The sequence below is a fragment of the Muscardinus avellanarius genome (genome assembly GCF_963383645.1).
Source record: "Muscardinus avellanarius genome assembly, chromosome: 12".
NCBI lineage: Eukaryota > Metazoa > Chordata > Mammalia > Rodentia > Gliridae > Muscardinus > Muscardinus avellanarius.
This window is the reverse complement of record NC_137798.1, coordinates 106,537,673-106,552,367: the sequence shown is the minus strand read 5'-3', so window position 1 is coordinate 106,552,367 and position 14,695 is coordinate 106,537,673. Positions and strand designations below refer to the sequence as shown.

At 66.6% G+C, this 14,695-nt stretch overlaps 1 protein-coding gene across 1 annotated transcript in view; it reads right to left on the bottom strand.

The window, feature by feature from the left end:
• The window catches only part of KIF26A (kinesin family member 26A), a gene marked incomplete at both ends in the record, with an annotated part of 32,801 nt that extends 20,324 nt beyond the window's left edge, over window positions 1-12,477 (bottom strand). The window contains 3 exons of the mRNA XM_080706909.1: window positions 2,485-2,928; window positions 10,613-10,858; window positions 12,340-12,477. Coding sequence (XP_080563035.1) covers window positions 2,485-2,928; window positions 10,613-10,858; window positions 12,340-12,477 — 828 coding nt within the window. The remainder of the gene's footprint in view (window positions 1-2,484; window positions 2,929-10,612; window positions 10,859-12,339) is intronic.
• Between the last annotated feature and the right edge of the window lie 2,218 nt (window positions 12,478-14,695).

Here is a 14,695-nt window from a genome sequence, read left to right as displayed (position 1 = left end):
AGTGCCCCCTCACCAGTACAGGCAGGCGAAACCTGCTGCCCACTGAGGGCCTGGGGCCTGCGACCTCCATCCAGTAGCATTCAAGTATAAAAGGATCGCAGGTCTCCCTGGCCTCCTTTAAGGCTCTGTGGACACCACTGGCCTCAGAGAGACGTGTGTCCAGGCCCTGGCCACCCCTGGTGATGCAGCCTGGGGCCACATCCAGCACTCTCAGGGCAGGCTGGACAGCAACAAACCCAGGGCCCTGTGCCCAGCAGGCAGTACGCATCCTCTGCCGGGTGGTCTAGAATGGACCGTAGACAGTCCTGCTGCACAGCCTCTGAACCATGGCTGGACACCCAGCGGGTCCAGACAGGGCCGCGCTCTGCTCATGGACACCAGATGTGGCCCGAGGCTTGTTACCGCCATGCCGGCCAGGGGCTGCTCCACCAGGGGCTGCACACTGGCTCTCCAGGGAGGTCACACAGCCATGGCAGGGCCACCGGGATAGGCCTCCGGGCACAGTAGCCAGGCAGTCTAGGGCTGGGCTCCAAAGCTCCACAGTGCTCTCTCCAGAGGTACTCATTCTAGAGAGTGGCGGGCCATATTTGCAGCACCTCTAAGGATCGATGCCCTGGCTGGGGGACATTACCTCATCGGAGTCCTAACGTCCTGTTTATGGTTCTAATAATCCCCTATTGATTGCCAGGACTGTGCTCTAATTATAAATCCATTCCCACCTACCCTGAACATGATCGACGCACACATAAAATGGGGAGCGGGTGCCTTAAGTGCCCACATTTTATGGCATGCTGGCCGCCAGCAGGGCTGAGCAACCTGAGGCCAGTGCCCCCACCCCAGCCCCATCACACACCAACCAAGGCACAAGGTCCGCCAGTACCAGCCAGGCCAATTTCCGGCCAGATGCAGAGGCCAGGCCGGAGAGGGAGGAGAGGACGGGGCACCTCAGGGCCAGCACCCTCGGTCTTCTCTCTTGGGGCCCAACTCAAGGCCACCTCCTCCGAGAAGCCTCCTGGCTCAGCTAAGCAAGAGGGGGCATCTGCCACCTCCCCCCATCAGTGCTACCCCTGACAGCTCCTCCCAGGAGCCCGGAGGCCGGAAGGATGGGTGATAAGGGCACGGTGCCCAGACCAGGAGCAGGCCACAGCAAGCCCTAGGGTGAGTCGTCACACCAACAGGAGCCTCGTCCTGTGAACCCCCTCACACCCCAGCCCCAAGGACAGAAGGAAGAGCCCCAGAGGACCGGCCCCAGTAGCCAATGGAGCAAGAGTCTTAGCCAGGGCCACATGCAGGTGGGGACAGAGGCCTGCCCTACACTGGCTTATATCCACGTGGCCTAGCCACCATAGGCCCCTTCCTGCACCTCTGCCCATCCCCCTGGCCCTGACATGGCACAGGGCATGGAGACCAAGGTCAAGGACCCACCGACTCACAGCAGTCAGCCGGCTGTGCGGGGCCTGGAATGTGCCCGCACAAGCCCTACAGACCCTTCTGCAATGCAGGGGGCTTCTGTAGATAGCCACCCACATGCGTAGCTGCCCAGCTCCCCCATCTGCCTCTACCCAGCCCGTCCCCAGCAATCCCCCCACCTCCCGCTGGCTGCTCACCCAGTGAACACACAGGCGCACTGCCATGCCCTTGCTGGGTGCCAGTGGGCCTCCCTCAGGCCTCGACAAGCAGACAGTTACAGCCAAGGGCGGGACTCCCACACCCAGTGTGTCCCCAAGTGGGCGGGCTCGTGACCTACGGGGGGGACAGGCCCATCACAGCTAACCCCAGGCACTCGCTCAACCCCAGCCACACCCTCCAGTATCCCAGGAAACCCCCAGCCTGGCACCCCTCCCAGATTGAAAACCCAGGACACCGAGGGTGCTGAGAGAGAAGGCGCCCCACAGAGCCCCGGAGGAGCTGAGGAAAAGCAGACTCAGGGCTGGCTTCCACTGGGCAGTGTGGCTGAGCACCCAGGCCTTCCATGAGAACCCCGGCCCTGTTCGGGAGCACCAAGAGCTGGCTTTGGAGAAGTCGGGTCCACTACGGGGCTGGCTGATGGGACGGGGGAGGGAGGCTGCTGAAAAGCCTTCAGTCAATACTATCTGGTCTCCCGGGGCAGGCCCAGCTTGGGAGTGGGCTTGGAGCCCTGGGGCTGCTGCAGGCCTCCCTCACCTCTCTGCCACCTGTCCACAGGGATGGTCTGTCACGTGGGCCCTTGGAGAGGCCTGGCATAGAAGGCTCCTCACCCAGAGATGCTCCCTCTGCCCCGACCCTTGGGCCCCCCGCCAGCCTACAGACTCACGTGATCTCCGGGGCAAGGCTGGCGGCTCCCAGGGATGCAGAGGGCCCTGCCGCCAGCACTTTAGTGGGGGCTCTGACATAGGGCTCGCAACAGCTGGGTTCCCCCACGCCCACAGTCCTGACTGCAGGCAATGCGGACATGCCAAGAGTGAACCCGGTTCCGACCCAGTGCCCACCCAGCCAGGGACTCACCAGGCAAGTGGGCGGCAGGAAGCTGTTGACCCTCGAGACGCTCCACATGCCCTCCAGGCACTGCTGGGCCTGGATAGTGACCGTGCTCAGCGCACCTCCGAGGCCCGCGGGCGTCACCGACACCTGAACACTGGGCCCCGGAGGCCAGGCCAGCCCCTTCTTCCGATCAGGCCCTGAGGGGGGCTGCCTGCCTGCAGGGCTGGCCAGTGCAGGTGGGTCCCTGGGGCTGGTCGTGGCTCCGGGGCTGGTGGGTGCCAGGCCTCCTTGGGGCGCATCAGGGTCCCCTCGGCTGGCCGGGGCCTGGAGCAGGCGCAGGGCCTCCCTCGTGAGCTGGTGCAGGTGCAGGGCGCAGACATCACAGCGGCTCTCAGCCTCGGGACGGCAGGCTGGTGGGACCCCGGGTGCCGGCAGCTTGTCCAGAAGCAAAGCAGAGAGGCAGGGATCCTGAGGACAGGAAGGACAACAGCAGGTGAGATGAGGGGCTGGGGCACGGTGCCACAGACCAGCCACGGCCGATTAACAGCCCCCAAGCAGTTCCATCCACACAAGCCCAGCGGGAAAATAATTATGGAACTTAATAATGAGCTTCGCAGCGCCTTGCTAAGCGCCCGCCTCCTAAGCCGTTGTTATCGGCGCTGGCTTGTGCCTGACCGGGCGAGTATGCGGCTTCCTGACAACCAGGCCCCTGGCAAGGGCGAAGCCCGGGCAAGGTGGGAGTCAGGAGAAGCAGGCCAAACTCACTGGGACAGAGCCGAGGGTCTCTGGCCCTCTCTGCTTTCTGAGACCCAGAGCTTGCCCCAGCCAGGCCTGGGAAGAAAACGCAGTCAACACGACAGAGGACAGGCACTTGACAAGTCCCTGGGGTGAGCAAGGGCATCTGTCCAGCAGCAGGGCGCAGGGACAGAGGCAGGGCTCCCCTCGCCAAGCTGCGGGTGCACCGGGCCCTCCAGCCGTGAGCCTGGTGTCCAGAGCAGCAAGCAGAGGCCAGAGGCTCGCGGGGCGGGGGCTCCCTGGGGCAGGGGCAGCACCTTCCCAAGGGGCTACGGAAGGTCCAAGTGTCTGAGCAAGTCTGACCATAGCAGAGCTGGCCGCGCACTCCGGCCCGGCCAGCCCGGCCAGCTTTCAGAGGAGCAGGCCGCCCGCTCGCTCCAGGTACCCGGCCTGATCACCGGGCCCTGGCCGAGGCTGTGACCTCCACAGGCTCTCCACATGCTCTTCCCTCTTAGAATGAAATCCGTTCCCAGCACCCCAGCCCAGCCCCAGCCTGGCCTCCCTTCCTGTTTCCTGGCCACGCTGCCCCCAGGGGGACCCCAGCGCGGCCTGGTTCCCACCCAGCCACTCGGTGGCCAAAAGAGCCCTCAGCCTCCCCAGATGTGCCTCCTTCTCAGCTGTAGGCCCTGAGGCCACCCACCCCACAGGGACATCTCATCCCCACTGCGCCGCCGTTCTCTAAGCCCCCCGCCGTGGTTGGCCGATCCAGGAGGCTCACGCGAGGGGACTCTGGGCCCGTCATGGGCAGGGGTCCTCCTAGTCCCATTTCACTCCACCCTCTCCACGGCGTGAGCCCACCCCACGCCCCAGGCCCTCCAAGTCAGATGAAGGAGAGACCCCAGCCTGGACATTCTCCAGACCACAGCCTGGCGGGTCTGGTCCTCATCAGCCCCACCCCACATGGAGTTCACTGCGTCCGTCCGCAGAATGCGTTGCAGGAGGGCTGCAGGGGAGAGAAAAGCCAGATCCAGAGCAGGATCCCAGGCCGCCGGCCCGGCCCAGCCCCAGCGCCAGCCCAGGGCAGCGTGGCCTGTTTTCCAATCCAGCTCAGTCCGCTGAGGAAGGAAGTGCCTGCCTGCCAGAGCCATTAACCCGACTTGAAAGCAGGCAGGGGCCCAGCTCCACCTCGGGCCAGACCCACGGCCTTTGTTCTGGGGCCCAGGGACAAGCTTGGGCCTCAGGCCTGGGGGGAGCCCCACCACCTCTTCAGGAAGCCTGGGGGCAGGGCAGGAGCCCTAACTTAGCTGAGACTGCACCAACAGGCCCTCCCCAGTTCAGCCAACCCGCAGGAATTCCCTCCTCACTGCCTCACCCGGCTGAGGGGTCAGCCCCCCACCAGCTCAGGGCAGGCCCAGGGAGACAGCCAAGGCTGCCCAGGCGCCTGCTCAGCATCAGGAACCTTCTCCCCGGCAGCCGCCCTGGCACCCCAGGCCCTGCTTCACCAGCCAAGACCAAAGCTCATCCCCCAGGGAGGGAGACACCAGCCTGTTGCAGAAGCCCAAGCCAGGGCCCAGGGCAGCGGGCCCCTCTCCAGCCCTGCTCACACGCCTGAGACAGGCCAGAGAGGAGGAGAGGACTGCCGGGGGTGACCGAGCGGGACAGAGGATGCGCCCCCCAAACAGCCAGGGAGCAGCACAGGGCCCAGTGTGGGGGCCCTGGAGCCACTGCTACTACACTGCTACAGACCCAGAAACCCAGTGATGCAGAACCACACAGCCCCTCTGGAGGGACCCGGGACCTCCTCACCTGAGGCCCAGCTCCCTTAGGGCTGAGATGGAGCACAGAAGGTGAGGGAGGAAGGCCTGCTGCCCCCTTCCTGTGGCCCCCAGACAGGGCTCTCACCAGACAAAGGCACTGGCCGCCCGGCCCTCCGCCCTCCTCTCGGGCGTCTGGGGCCTCCCCAGCAAATCCTGCTCAGCCAAACTTGCTGGACCTTTCTGGACCTCAGCTGGGGCTGGAGGAGGAGGTGGAAGCCCCCAAGGCAGTCAGGACCCTCCCCCAGCCATCCTGGCAGTTCAGGGTGTCCATAGGCCCTAACCCCCTGGGCCACTGTCAGTGCTTTAAGATTTTAACCCCTGAAAGCCCCAGCCATGGGGCCCATTACTCAGCCCAGAAACCCAATGCCTTCAGCAAGACAGTAATTACTCCACTGCAAAATATTACTTTTAATTTCATCTTTATGGTATAATTAAACAGATATTTTACTTGTATTTGGAAAATGTTTTTCTTAATTTGATTCAATTTAGCACTGTGCACAACCCACCCATCACGCTGTGGGTTTTAGGGCGCCTCCCCTACTTAAAAATGATGACTTCTCATTTTTATTTTGTTTCTGGAGTCTCTGAGCAACTTTAAGTAATCCTTCCATTTTCTCTTCTGTGGGAGGCTGCTCCATTGTCAGCACCAGAAGAGAAGTCCCAGGTCCAGGGACAGCCAAGCCCCTCCCTGGGGCAGAACCGGCACAACCCAGACCTCCCACCCAGCAGCTAGAGGATGCTACCCCCAGGGCCAAGCCAGCCAGGCCTGGAGCTCCACTGCCTACAGAGACTGAGACCTTCCCTGTGCCTGCCTCCCTGTCTTTCCAAAGGTGACCTCCAGAGACAGGTCCAGAGGTCCACCTGCAAGAGGCCCCAAGACCCTAGGCCCCACCCCACCCCACCACGCAGGCCTGAGCACCAGGGAGCAGGGCATGAGGACGCACAGCTGCAGTCCCTCATCCTCATCCTCCCTTCCCTTCCCAAGCAAAGCATGCTGGGCCCTGACCCCATGCAGCCAGCTTCCGGAGCTGACAACAGGTCCAGGAAGGTCTCCCCGGCCGCAAGGCCAGGGCCACCCTGCCGGTCCCGCCGTGGAGGACATCCCCGGCGCAGCCTGGCGGGGTGGGCGGCCAGGGCTCCATCTTCCAGCCCTCCTGCCTGCCGGGCACCTCCCTAAAGGCTAGGACCCTCTTCTAGATGTCTGCAGCTCAATCCAGGTCTTCCTCCTCTGCCAGGAGGGCAGCCAGAGACGCAGCCCAGCCCACCCAGCACCGGCCGGCACGCCATCCCCAGCCCCCATCCCAGCCCCCGTGCCAGGCGCCAGCCCAGCTGGCCCACTCCGGCACAGACCAGCTCATTGAGACCCTCCACCCTCAATGGCCTGCGCTGTTCTCCACCAACGCCCGGCAGGGTGTGGGGGCTGGCTCTAAAGGCCAGGCAGGAGTATGGCCTCCAGCAGGTGGGATGGCGGCGGCTCCTCAGGACGCCCACCTGTGAAAGGTACCCAGCGCTGCAGTGGCTTGGAGCCATCGGACACTCGGTCCTATGCTGCGTGCAGGGAGAGCAGCATGGCAGCTAAGGGCCAGCACCTGGCACACTCCCCCCAGAAACGGGCAGAAGCCCAATCCGGCCTCCGCCAGGTCAGGGGTTAACGCGCACGGCCGTGTAAGAACCTCCATCAAAGGCCGGACACGGCGGCGCGAGGCCTGGCACTGTCAGCTGCAGCCTGGGATGCCACCAGGGAGTGAGGCCCAGCCCTCGGGAGCCTGCCCCACGCGGGGCTCTGGTATGCTGTTGCCAACCCTGGTCCCCACCCTGCCCAGAGGCAGAGGCAGCTGGTGTGCCTGCAGACCATGACAGCGTGAGACAAGGAGAAAGTGTCCCAGCACCGCGGGAACAAGCAGGAGCAAGCGGACCCCCCCCCCCCGACCCTGCCCCAGAGGGGAGGGTGAGTGAGGCTCCAGCTGCCCAAGAGCTCCCCCTGAGGCCCAGCGTTCACCCCAGCACCACGGGAGGTCGATCGGGCTCAGTGGCAGGTGAGGGAGACCACCCAGCCCCAGCCCAGCGCAGAGGCCACTCCCCACCGACAGCGGGTGGGGGGGGGGGCGAGGCCAGACCCCAAAGCGCCCTCAGCTCACTCGGCCTCCACATATTTACACACGGCCCAAAGTGTCTCATACAAAGGCTTCATGGAGGCTTCCAGGAACTACACAATAAAATTAAAAACAAAACCACGTGACTAGCGACAGACGGTCACAAGTGGAACACGCAGGAATGATGGATTCCCTTAAGAGACATGAGAACAGTCCCGTGTGGTTGTCCAGAGCTGTGAGCTTCCTGGCAGACAAAGGAAAAGGGCAGCTAGCCCTTCCTTACTATTTAAGAAAAGAACAAGGTCTTCTGACTCCTAGCTATGAAAGCCCTCCCAGGAGGCTTGGGAGGTCTCGGGCCCCTTCCCTTGCCCCTGTGAACCAACACAGCCCCCCAGCTTGACCGAGGCAGCTCTGCCCCTTCCCTCTACCTCTCAGCCCCGCCCAGCCCCAGGTCTGACACAGCCAGCAGCCTTCAAGGCAGGGTGCCCTGCAGGAGGCACAGTGGCCAGCTCCCCACCCTCCTCCCTGCTCTCAGCTGCTGCTCAGAGGACAGGACCTCCATACCCCAGTTCTGTCCTCCCTCCAAGGCACTGCACCTCTGAAACCCCAAGCCACCAAAACAGGTACACAGACACAAAGATAGGCCTCGTCCTATCTCCACTGGGATGGGGAGGGACTAGCCGCCTCCTCTGGCCCCTGCCTGGCCCCCCAGGGCCTGGAGTCCCACAAATGGAAAGCCAGGAGCCCAGCCCTTCCCGCTGACTCAGCCCTTGCCAGCCAGCCACAGGAGCAGGCCCCCTCACACCTCCCAGCTCAACACCAGGCCCGCCCTGCAGAGCCCCAGGCTGACATGGATACCTGGCACAACCCTGGCTGGAGGGGGAGGGAGCGGGCTGGCCTCCAGCAACGTGGGGGGCGATGAGACTGGGTGGGGTGGGAATTCTGACCTCAGGGGCGAACTTCCCCATCAAGGGAGTCAGGCCCAGCCCGACCCCCTGGGCCACAGACCCAGGACCCCTAACCCACAGTACAATCAGAGCTAGGGGTGGTAGAGACAGAGTGTGCCCCCCCATCCAGAGGGCCAGGGGCTTCCTGGAGGACAAAACAGAAATGGAGAGCTGGCGGGACCCCTCCATCCCTCACCCCAAGTCACAGCAAGACAAGAGGGACGACCCGATAGCCACAAGAGTGGCCACAGGGAGGCAGGAAGGCCAGGCCTGCAAGGCTGGCGCCGCACCTGGGCTGTGTGCACACCTGGACCGAGCTCCTGCCTGCTTAGGGAAGATCTGAACCGACCCCCCACCTGGCAAGGGGCCAGGCGAGGGGGTACTGGAGCCCAGGGGGCAGCAAGATCTGCAAGAGGCAAATGAGAATCATCTGCTTCCCCTTTGGGGATGATCATCAATTCAGCACCAATATCGACGCTCAGAATGTCACTGGTGTTCCTGAAGGACAGGTCTGGGCCCCAGCCGGGCAGATCCCGGAGCAGGACCCTGCTGCCTTGCAAGAGCCAGCGATCCTTTGTGGGAGAGGGCTCTGTGTGTCTGCTGGGGTCATCACCTGGGGACACAGAGCTCGGCAGCCCTCAGCGAGATGGGGGGTGCGGGCCGTTCAGTCACACAGCAAACAGGTCCGTGACCTGGACTCCCTACCGGCCATGGCAGAGCTACCGCCTGGGGAGGGCACCCTGGACTGGGGCGGGGACACAAAGGAGTGTGTGGGAGCCTGGTGACCAGCTCACTGTAGGGTGATGTGGGCACCTGACTGCGACAGGGAAAGTGAGGAGGTACAAGGCCCCCATAAAGCCCCCGGGAGGCCAGGTCACAGGTATGGCTCCAGCTGCAGGGTGCCGGGAAGCAGTCAACTGGGAGGCGAGGCCTGGGAACCGGAGGGGCAGAGAAGGGCAGAGACGGCCCCCACACCTGGCACGGCTCGCAAGTTCATCTCAGCAGCTGGGGTGCAGAGCTCGCCCTGCCCAGCACTGTTCCCGTGCCCCCGTGCGTGAACAACGTGGCCTGGCGCTACACCGGAGAGCCAAGGCCAAGAGCTCTCAGGGAACCTCCAGCGATGGATGCCGATGGGGAGCTGTCCTGGCAGGGACAAGGCCCAGCAGGGCCCTGGCGCACTCTGGAGCTGAGAGGCCACAAGCCAAGGTGGTGTCTACGGAGGGCCCAGGGCAGCAGGCGTGGCCCCCACGCCCCGTGGCTTCGCATCCTCCCCGGAGAGCTAGCAGTGGGCCTTCCCTCTCGGGAACAGCATCTTCCTGCTGGCCAGCACCCGCAGGACAGGCCTGGAGCGGGCCTAGCCCACAACCCTGGTCTGCCGGAGCCCGAGCCACCCGGGAAGGGCGACCCCAACACAGGGGACTTGAAGGATGGTCAGAGGCTTCCCTGGTAAGCTATCTGCAGGAAAAGACCACCAAGACCCTCCCAGATAAGGGACCTCGAATCCACCGAGACTGGACCAGGACCCCTGGCCCACCTGTGGCCAGCCAGACCATGCCCTCTGCTGGTCCAAGCTAGGACCACAGCCTGGGCCACTCCAAAAAGGGGAAGACCAGCTCAGAACAGAGGGTGCCACGGCATCCAGCCACACGCAAGACAGGCCACAGAGAGAGGCTGCAGCCCCCACCTGCGGCAGATCCCTGGGGACCCACAGAGGGTGCTCTGGATAGAAACCAGACAGCCAGCCGCCTGGCCCTACTGGCCCAGAAGGGAACTTAGGGCCCACCAGGCCACATGGCTCCCTCCAGAACTATATTTAGATTCAGTGGGGAGTCTGTGGACCTCCCAGGCCTCCTCTGAGAAATCTAAAGGTCGAGCGCAGGCTTCCTCTGGAGAGGCGTGCCTGGCCACCGCCCACCCCAGCCCCAGTGAACTTCAGGGTACATTGTTCCTGGAACAATGCGCCTGCTCCTCCAAGCAGGAAGGCTGGGAGCACACTCCCGGAGCACGCTAGGGAGCACAGGCAGCAGGGAAACCCCAGGCCAGCGGATCACTCCCCACTCGGGCAGGCAGAGGAGTCCCAGGATAGGTGGGCACACATACATGCCTTTGTGGGAGGGGCGGGAAAGGACCCCAGCTGCAGGGGGCAGACCAGCCCGGTCTCCCACTGGCTGGTGCCCTCCACCGGCTGGCTCCAGGCCCCCTGCGGGCCACTCGGCACCACTGACCTCTGGGCCCTGCCAGTGCAGGAGCTGTCCTGCCTGGGAGGAGTCCCCTGCCCACGGCCTCTCTCCCTGACCCCTCCCAAACACAGATGTGTCCTTCCAGCTGTGGGACATCTGCGCTTAAAAAAAAAAACAAAAACAAAAACCTCCCAACCTCCTCCAGATGGCTGTTGAGCCCCCTGGGGGTGAGCTGCCCCAGCTCACCCACGGTGTTACAGACGGGAAACTGAGGCCCTGAGGGAGACAGGGGCCACACTGCGGAAGGTCCACTCCCTCCAGCTCAAGCCCTCCCAGCTCAGGCTGCCCAGGCTAGGGCCCCAGGCGGAGGGGCCACTTACCCGCAGGGGCGTCCCGGACCCGCTGACCAGCTTCCACGCCTGTCGCTTGAGCTCCACCAGCTTCGTGTGGCAGTGGCGGCACCAGCCGCCGCCGCCGGCCGAGTGGCCTGGCTCTGCGCCGGGCCCCGCGCCCTCGGGCGCAGGGCGGCTGCCGCACGGGTCCTGGCCAGGCCCGGAGGACAGCCTCTTGAGCGGGGACACTTCCAGAAGCGGCAGCGGCTCCCGGGCCCGGCCGCTCTCGGCCACCTGCGGGGGCGAAGGGGACAGTGAGCCGCCCGGCAGAGCCACTCCGGGAGCCACGCCAGGCCCCGCGCAAAGCTCGCCCCGAAGTTGCAGCGCCGGCGCGAACCGCGAGCCCGCCCTGGGGGCGCCGAGGCCCGGGCGCCGCCACCGCCAGCATCCCTGCCCCGCCCCGGCCGCGCGTACCGCGGGCGGCGTCGTGCCCGAGGGGACCCCGCGGCCGCCCATGGCCCGGGCGCCGGAGGGCGGCGCTAGCTCCCGGGGCGCCGCGGCCCCGCGACCCGGCCCGGGGGCGCCCCCATGGCCCGGCCGGCCGCTCCGAAGTTGGCGGCGCCGGCGAGTGGCGGAGAGCGCGGGCGGCGGGCCGGGGGCGGGGCGCCGGGGGCGGGGCGCCGGGGTACGCGGGCCGGGTCGGGGTCCAGGCGCGGCCCGCCCGCCGTGGGAGGGGCTCTGGGAGCCGCGCGGACGCGCAGGCCGCTCGCGCGCATGCGCCGCCTGCCCCCCCCCCCCCGCCAGTGCCTGCGCGCCTCTGGACAGGCGCCTCCCGCCCCCACTTGGCAGGCGGGGAAACTGAGGCCGCCGAAGAGGCTGTGGCCGCGATCGCACCCGGGGTGCGGCGAGGGAGCGTGGGGGCCCTGGCTCCCGGCCCGCGGGGTGCAGGTCCGCGGGGGGCGCCGCGGGCAGTGGCGCCGGCCTGAGTCCCGGCGTGCCTGCGGCCGCGCTGGCCCCGGGCGCGGACCTGTGGCCGGCTGCCCTGCAGAGGGGACTTGGCTGCGGAATTAACTGCCTGTCCGTCTCCGGCCGGGAGGCCGCCCCAGCCCGGCCCAGGTGTCGCCGCCGTCGGGTCCCGAAAGCCCAGGCCCCGCCGCGGACGCGCCCCCGGGCTCCCGAGCCGCCGGCGCCCCCTGCCGGCCGCCCGCCCCGCAGTGGCTGGGGGCGCAGTGGCTGGGGGCGCAGTGGCGGGGGGCGCAGTGGCGGGGGCGCAGTGGCGGGGACGCAGTGGCGGGGGGCGCAGTGGCTGGGGGTGGGGGGCGGGCGGGGAGCGCACCTGGCCCCGGCGGGGCTGCGGCCGCGGCGGGCGGCGCGGTCAGACCTGCGGACGCCCCCGAGCCCCTCCGCTGCGTTCAGCCACCCCTTGCCGCGGGCAGCCGTCCATGCCTACGCCCGCTGCACCCCCAGGGAAAGCGGGGCGGACGGGCCGCTGCGGGCTTCCCGACGGCACGCGGTGGGGAGTGCGGGCGGCGCGGGCGGGCGTCCCCCCTGCAGCCCCCAGCCCCTTCCGCAAGGCGGGGACGGGAACAAAACTCCTCCAGCTGCCGGCCACCCTGCCTGCATCCCGGACCGCGGCCGTCCTGCGGCCCCGGACAGCACCCGGGCACGCCCGCCCGGGCAGCGCACCCGCACACGCGCCCCGACGCGCCCCGAGCCCGCTCCTGCGCCCCGCAGCCACGCCCGGACCTGGGGGCTCCCGGCGCCCCCCGCCGCACCTTGCCTCGCCGCCGCAGGAGGTGGCTGGTGAAGCCCAGGATGATCTCCGAGTCCAGGCAGAGCGCCCCCATCTCCAGCAGGCTGGGGGCCTTGCGGGGCGCGCCGCGGGGCGGCTCGGGCGGCCCGGGCAGCGCCATGGAGCCGGGAGCGCCGCCGCCGCCGCCGCCGCCCGCGCCGGCCGCCAGCCGGTCCTCGGCCGCGCCCCCGCCCGCGCCGCGCGCCCCCGCGCTCCGCCCGCCCGCCGCCCGCGCCCACAGCGCCCCCTCCGCCCGGCGCGCGGACACGCGGGCCCCGCGCCCGCACCCGCGGCGCCCCAGACGCCGGCGCCCCCTGCGCGGCGCCCGAGACCTCTGCCCCAGAGCCTAAGCGCAGCCCCTCCCCTCCGGTCTGTCTGGGAAACTTGGGGCCCCGCCCCCAAAGATGCCTCGGGAGCCGGTGGCTTTGCGCTCCCCACCCCGCTCGAGCTCCAGGGGACCCCCACCAGGGAGGCTCTTAGAAAGCCCCCAGCCTTGACCGAGGGTGCCCAGAGCGCGGGCGGCGGGCCCTGGGTCTCCACGTCCCCGGGTTGGCCGCCACCGGTGCCTCCCCTGCCCAGGACACTGCCGCCCCCAGCCGCACTCCCTGGACTTCCGCGGGCTCGCCTCCAGCCGCAACCAGCTGACTTTCAGAGCCAAGAACCCGGGAGGCTGGGGGGCTCTGCGGGGATCCAGGTCTCCTTTGGCGGCCCCTCCCGGCCTGGGGTGCGGGCGGGCGGGCGGGATGCCCGGACAGAAGGGATCCGAAAGGGGAAAGAGTCGTCGCCTAAATTTCTAAAGCGCACAGGAAAGAGCTCTGAAAGTAAAGGATGCTGCGGGACAGGGCCTGTCCCTTGGGGTGAGCCTCGAACTGGACCTGGAAGAGGAGGGGGCCCTTTCAGAGGCCCCGGTGCTTTCGGAACCGCCCGGGAGCGCTGCTGAGGCCGGCGAGCGCACACTGCCGGCTGCACCCCTCCACAGCACTCTGCGGAGACCTTGGAATCTCTGACCACGGCTCCGGGAGCCAGAGAAGCTCCTGGTCCCTCCCCTGACTCCCCCCAGTGGCGACTGAAGGCCGCTGTCTCTAATGACTCCATCCAGGAGCCCTGTCCTTGCCGTCTCCAAGAAGCTCTTCATAAACGCTTATTTGCCAGACCCGCAATGACACTGGCCCAGCCCCCACCCAGGCTCGCAGGCGGGAGAGAGTCAGGGAGCTGACACCCCCCCCCCGTCCCTGCCCCCATGGCCACCCCCGGCCTGCACAGACATCAGGGCAAACTGAGGGGCCCCTCTCAACCCCCTCCAGTCAGCTCCCCTGGCCCGGATTTGGGGTTTAGGCTCCAGGAGGAGCGGCCGCCACCCTCCTTCCTCCCCACCGCTCGCAACTAGGAAAAGATCCTCCCCTCCTATCCCCACCTCATCTCCTCCAAGAGCCTGAGTCTTGGGGGAGGGCAATCCCTCTGTGTACCCGAGGCTTCTGGGAGGGGGCCACCCGCCATCGCTGTGGATTGATTAGAGTCATTGTGGGGATTTTTTAACATTTAATTTATCAGGCCCGCAGCGGCCGATCAGAACTGTCCCTGGGGAAATCTAGGCCAAGGGAGCAAAAGAGAAAAACCTCCTGCAATTGAGCGGAGCCTCCCCCGGATTAATTGCTGGAGCGCAGCCTCCAGGCAGACACGCATGCGGCAATATTTCAGGAAGGATGGTGCGGTCAGGCTCCTGCGCCGGGCACATGGAGCCCTGGGTCCCCCGGCCAGCTGCTGACCTTGAGGAGCCCCATCTTTCCCTGGAAGGCACCTCAACGCAGAGGCCAGTCCCTCAAAGCGCACTGCCCATGCAGCCGGCAGCTGGCAAGCTGGAAGACGCGCAGGGAGATCAACCCCTGGAAGTGGCTGCCAGTCAGTCCTCACGCTTCATCCTTGTGGCAGTGACGGGCAGCAGGTGGGACCAGGGGGAGCTCTGGGAACCGTGGCCAGACGTGGGGCAGAACAGCGCCAATGTGAGCGGGGGGCTCTCATCAAGGCCCGGGCCTTTGCTGGGAGGGACATGATGGATGGAGTCATGACCTCTAGGGGAGCTCAAGGACTCTCGCCTCCGTGCTGTACCCTTCCGTGCAGATCTTTTATGGACCGTCTTGATCACTGGTTTTAGTGTTTAACAAAGAGGTTAAGGAGGCTGGGAGGGCCCACACTGCCAGCAATCGAAGTGTGGCCCAGAGCCACCCTCAGCACCCATGGGCACTGCAGCTGCCCGCACGGCCCCTCCAGGGTATGTGTCCCAGCTGGGCAGCCTGGCTCTTGGGGCCATCGGACATGGGTGCCCACTGTGGGCCAGGCTC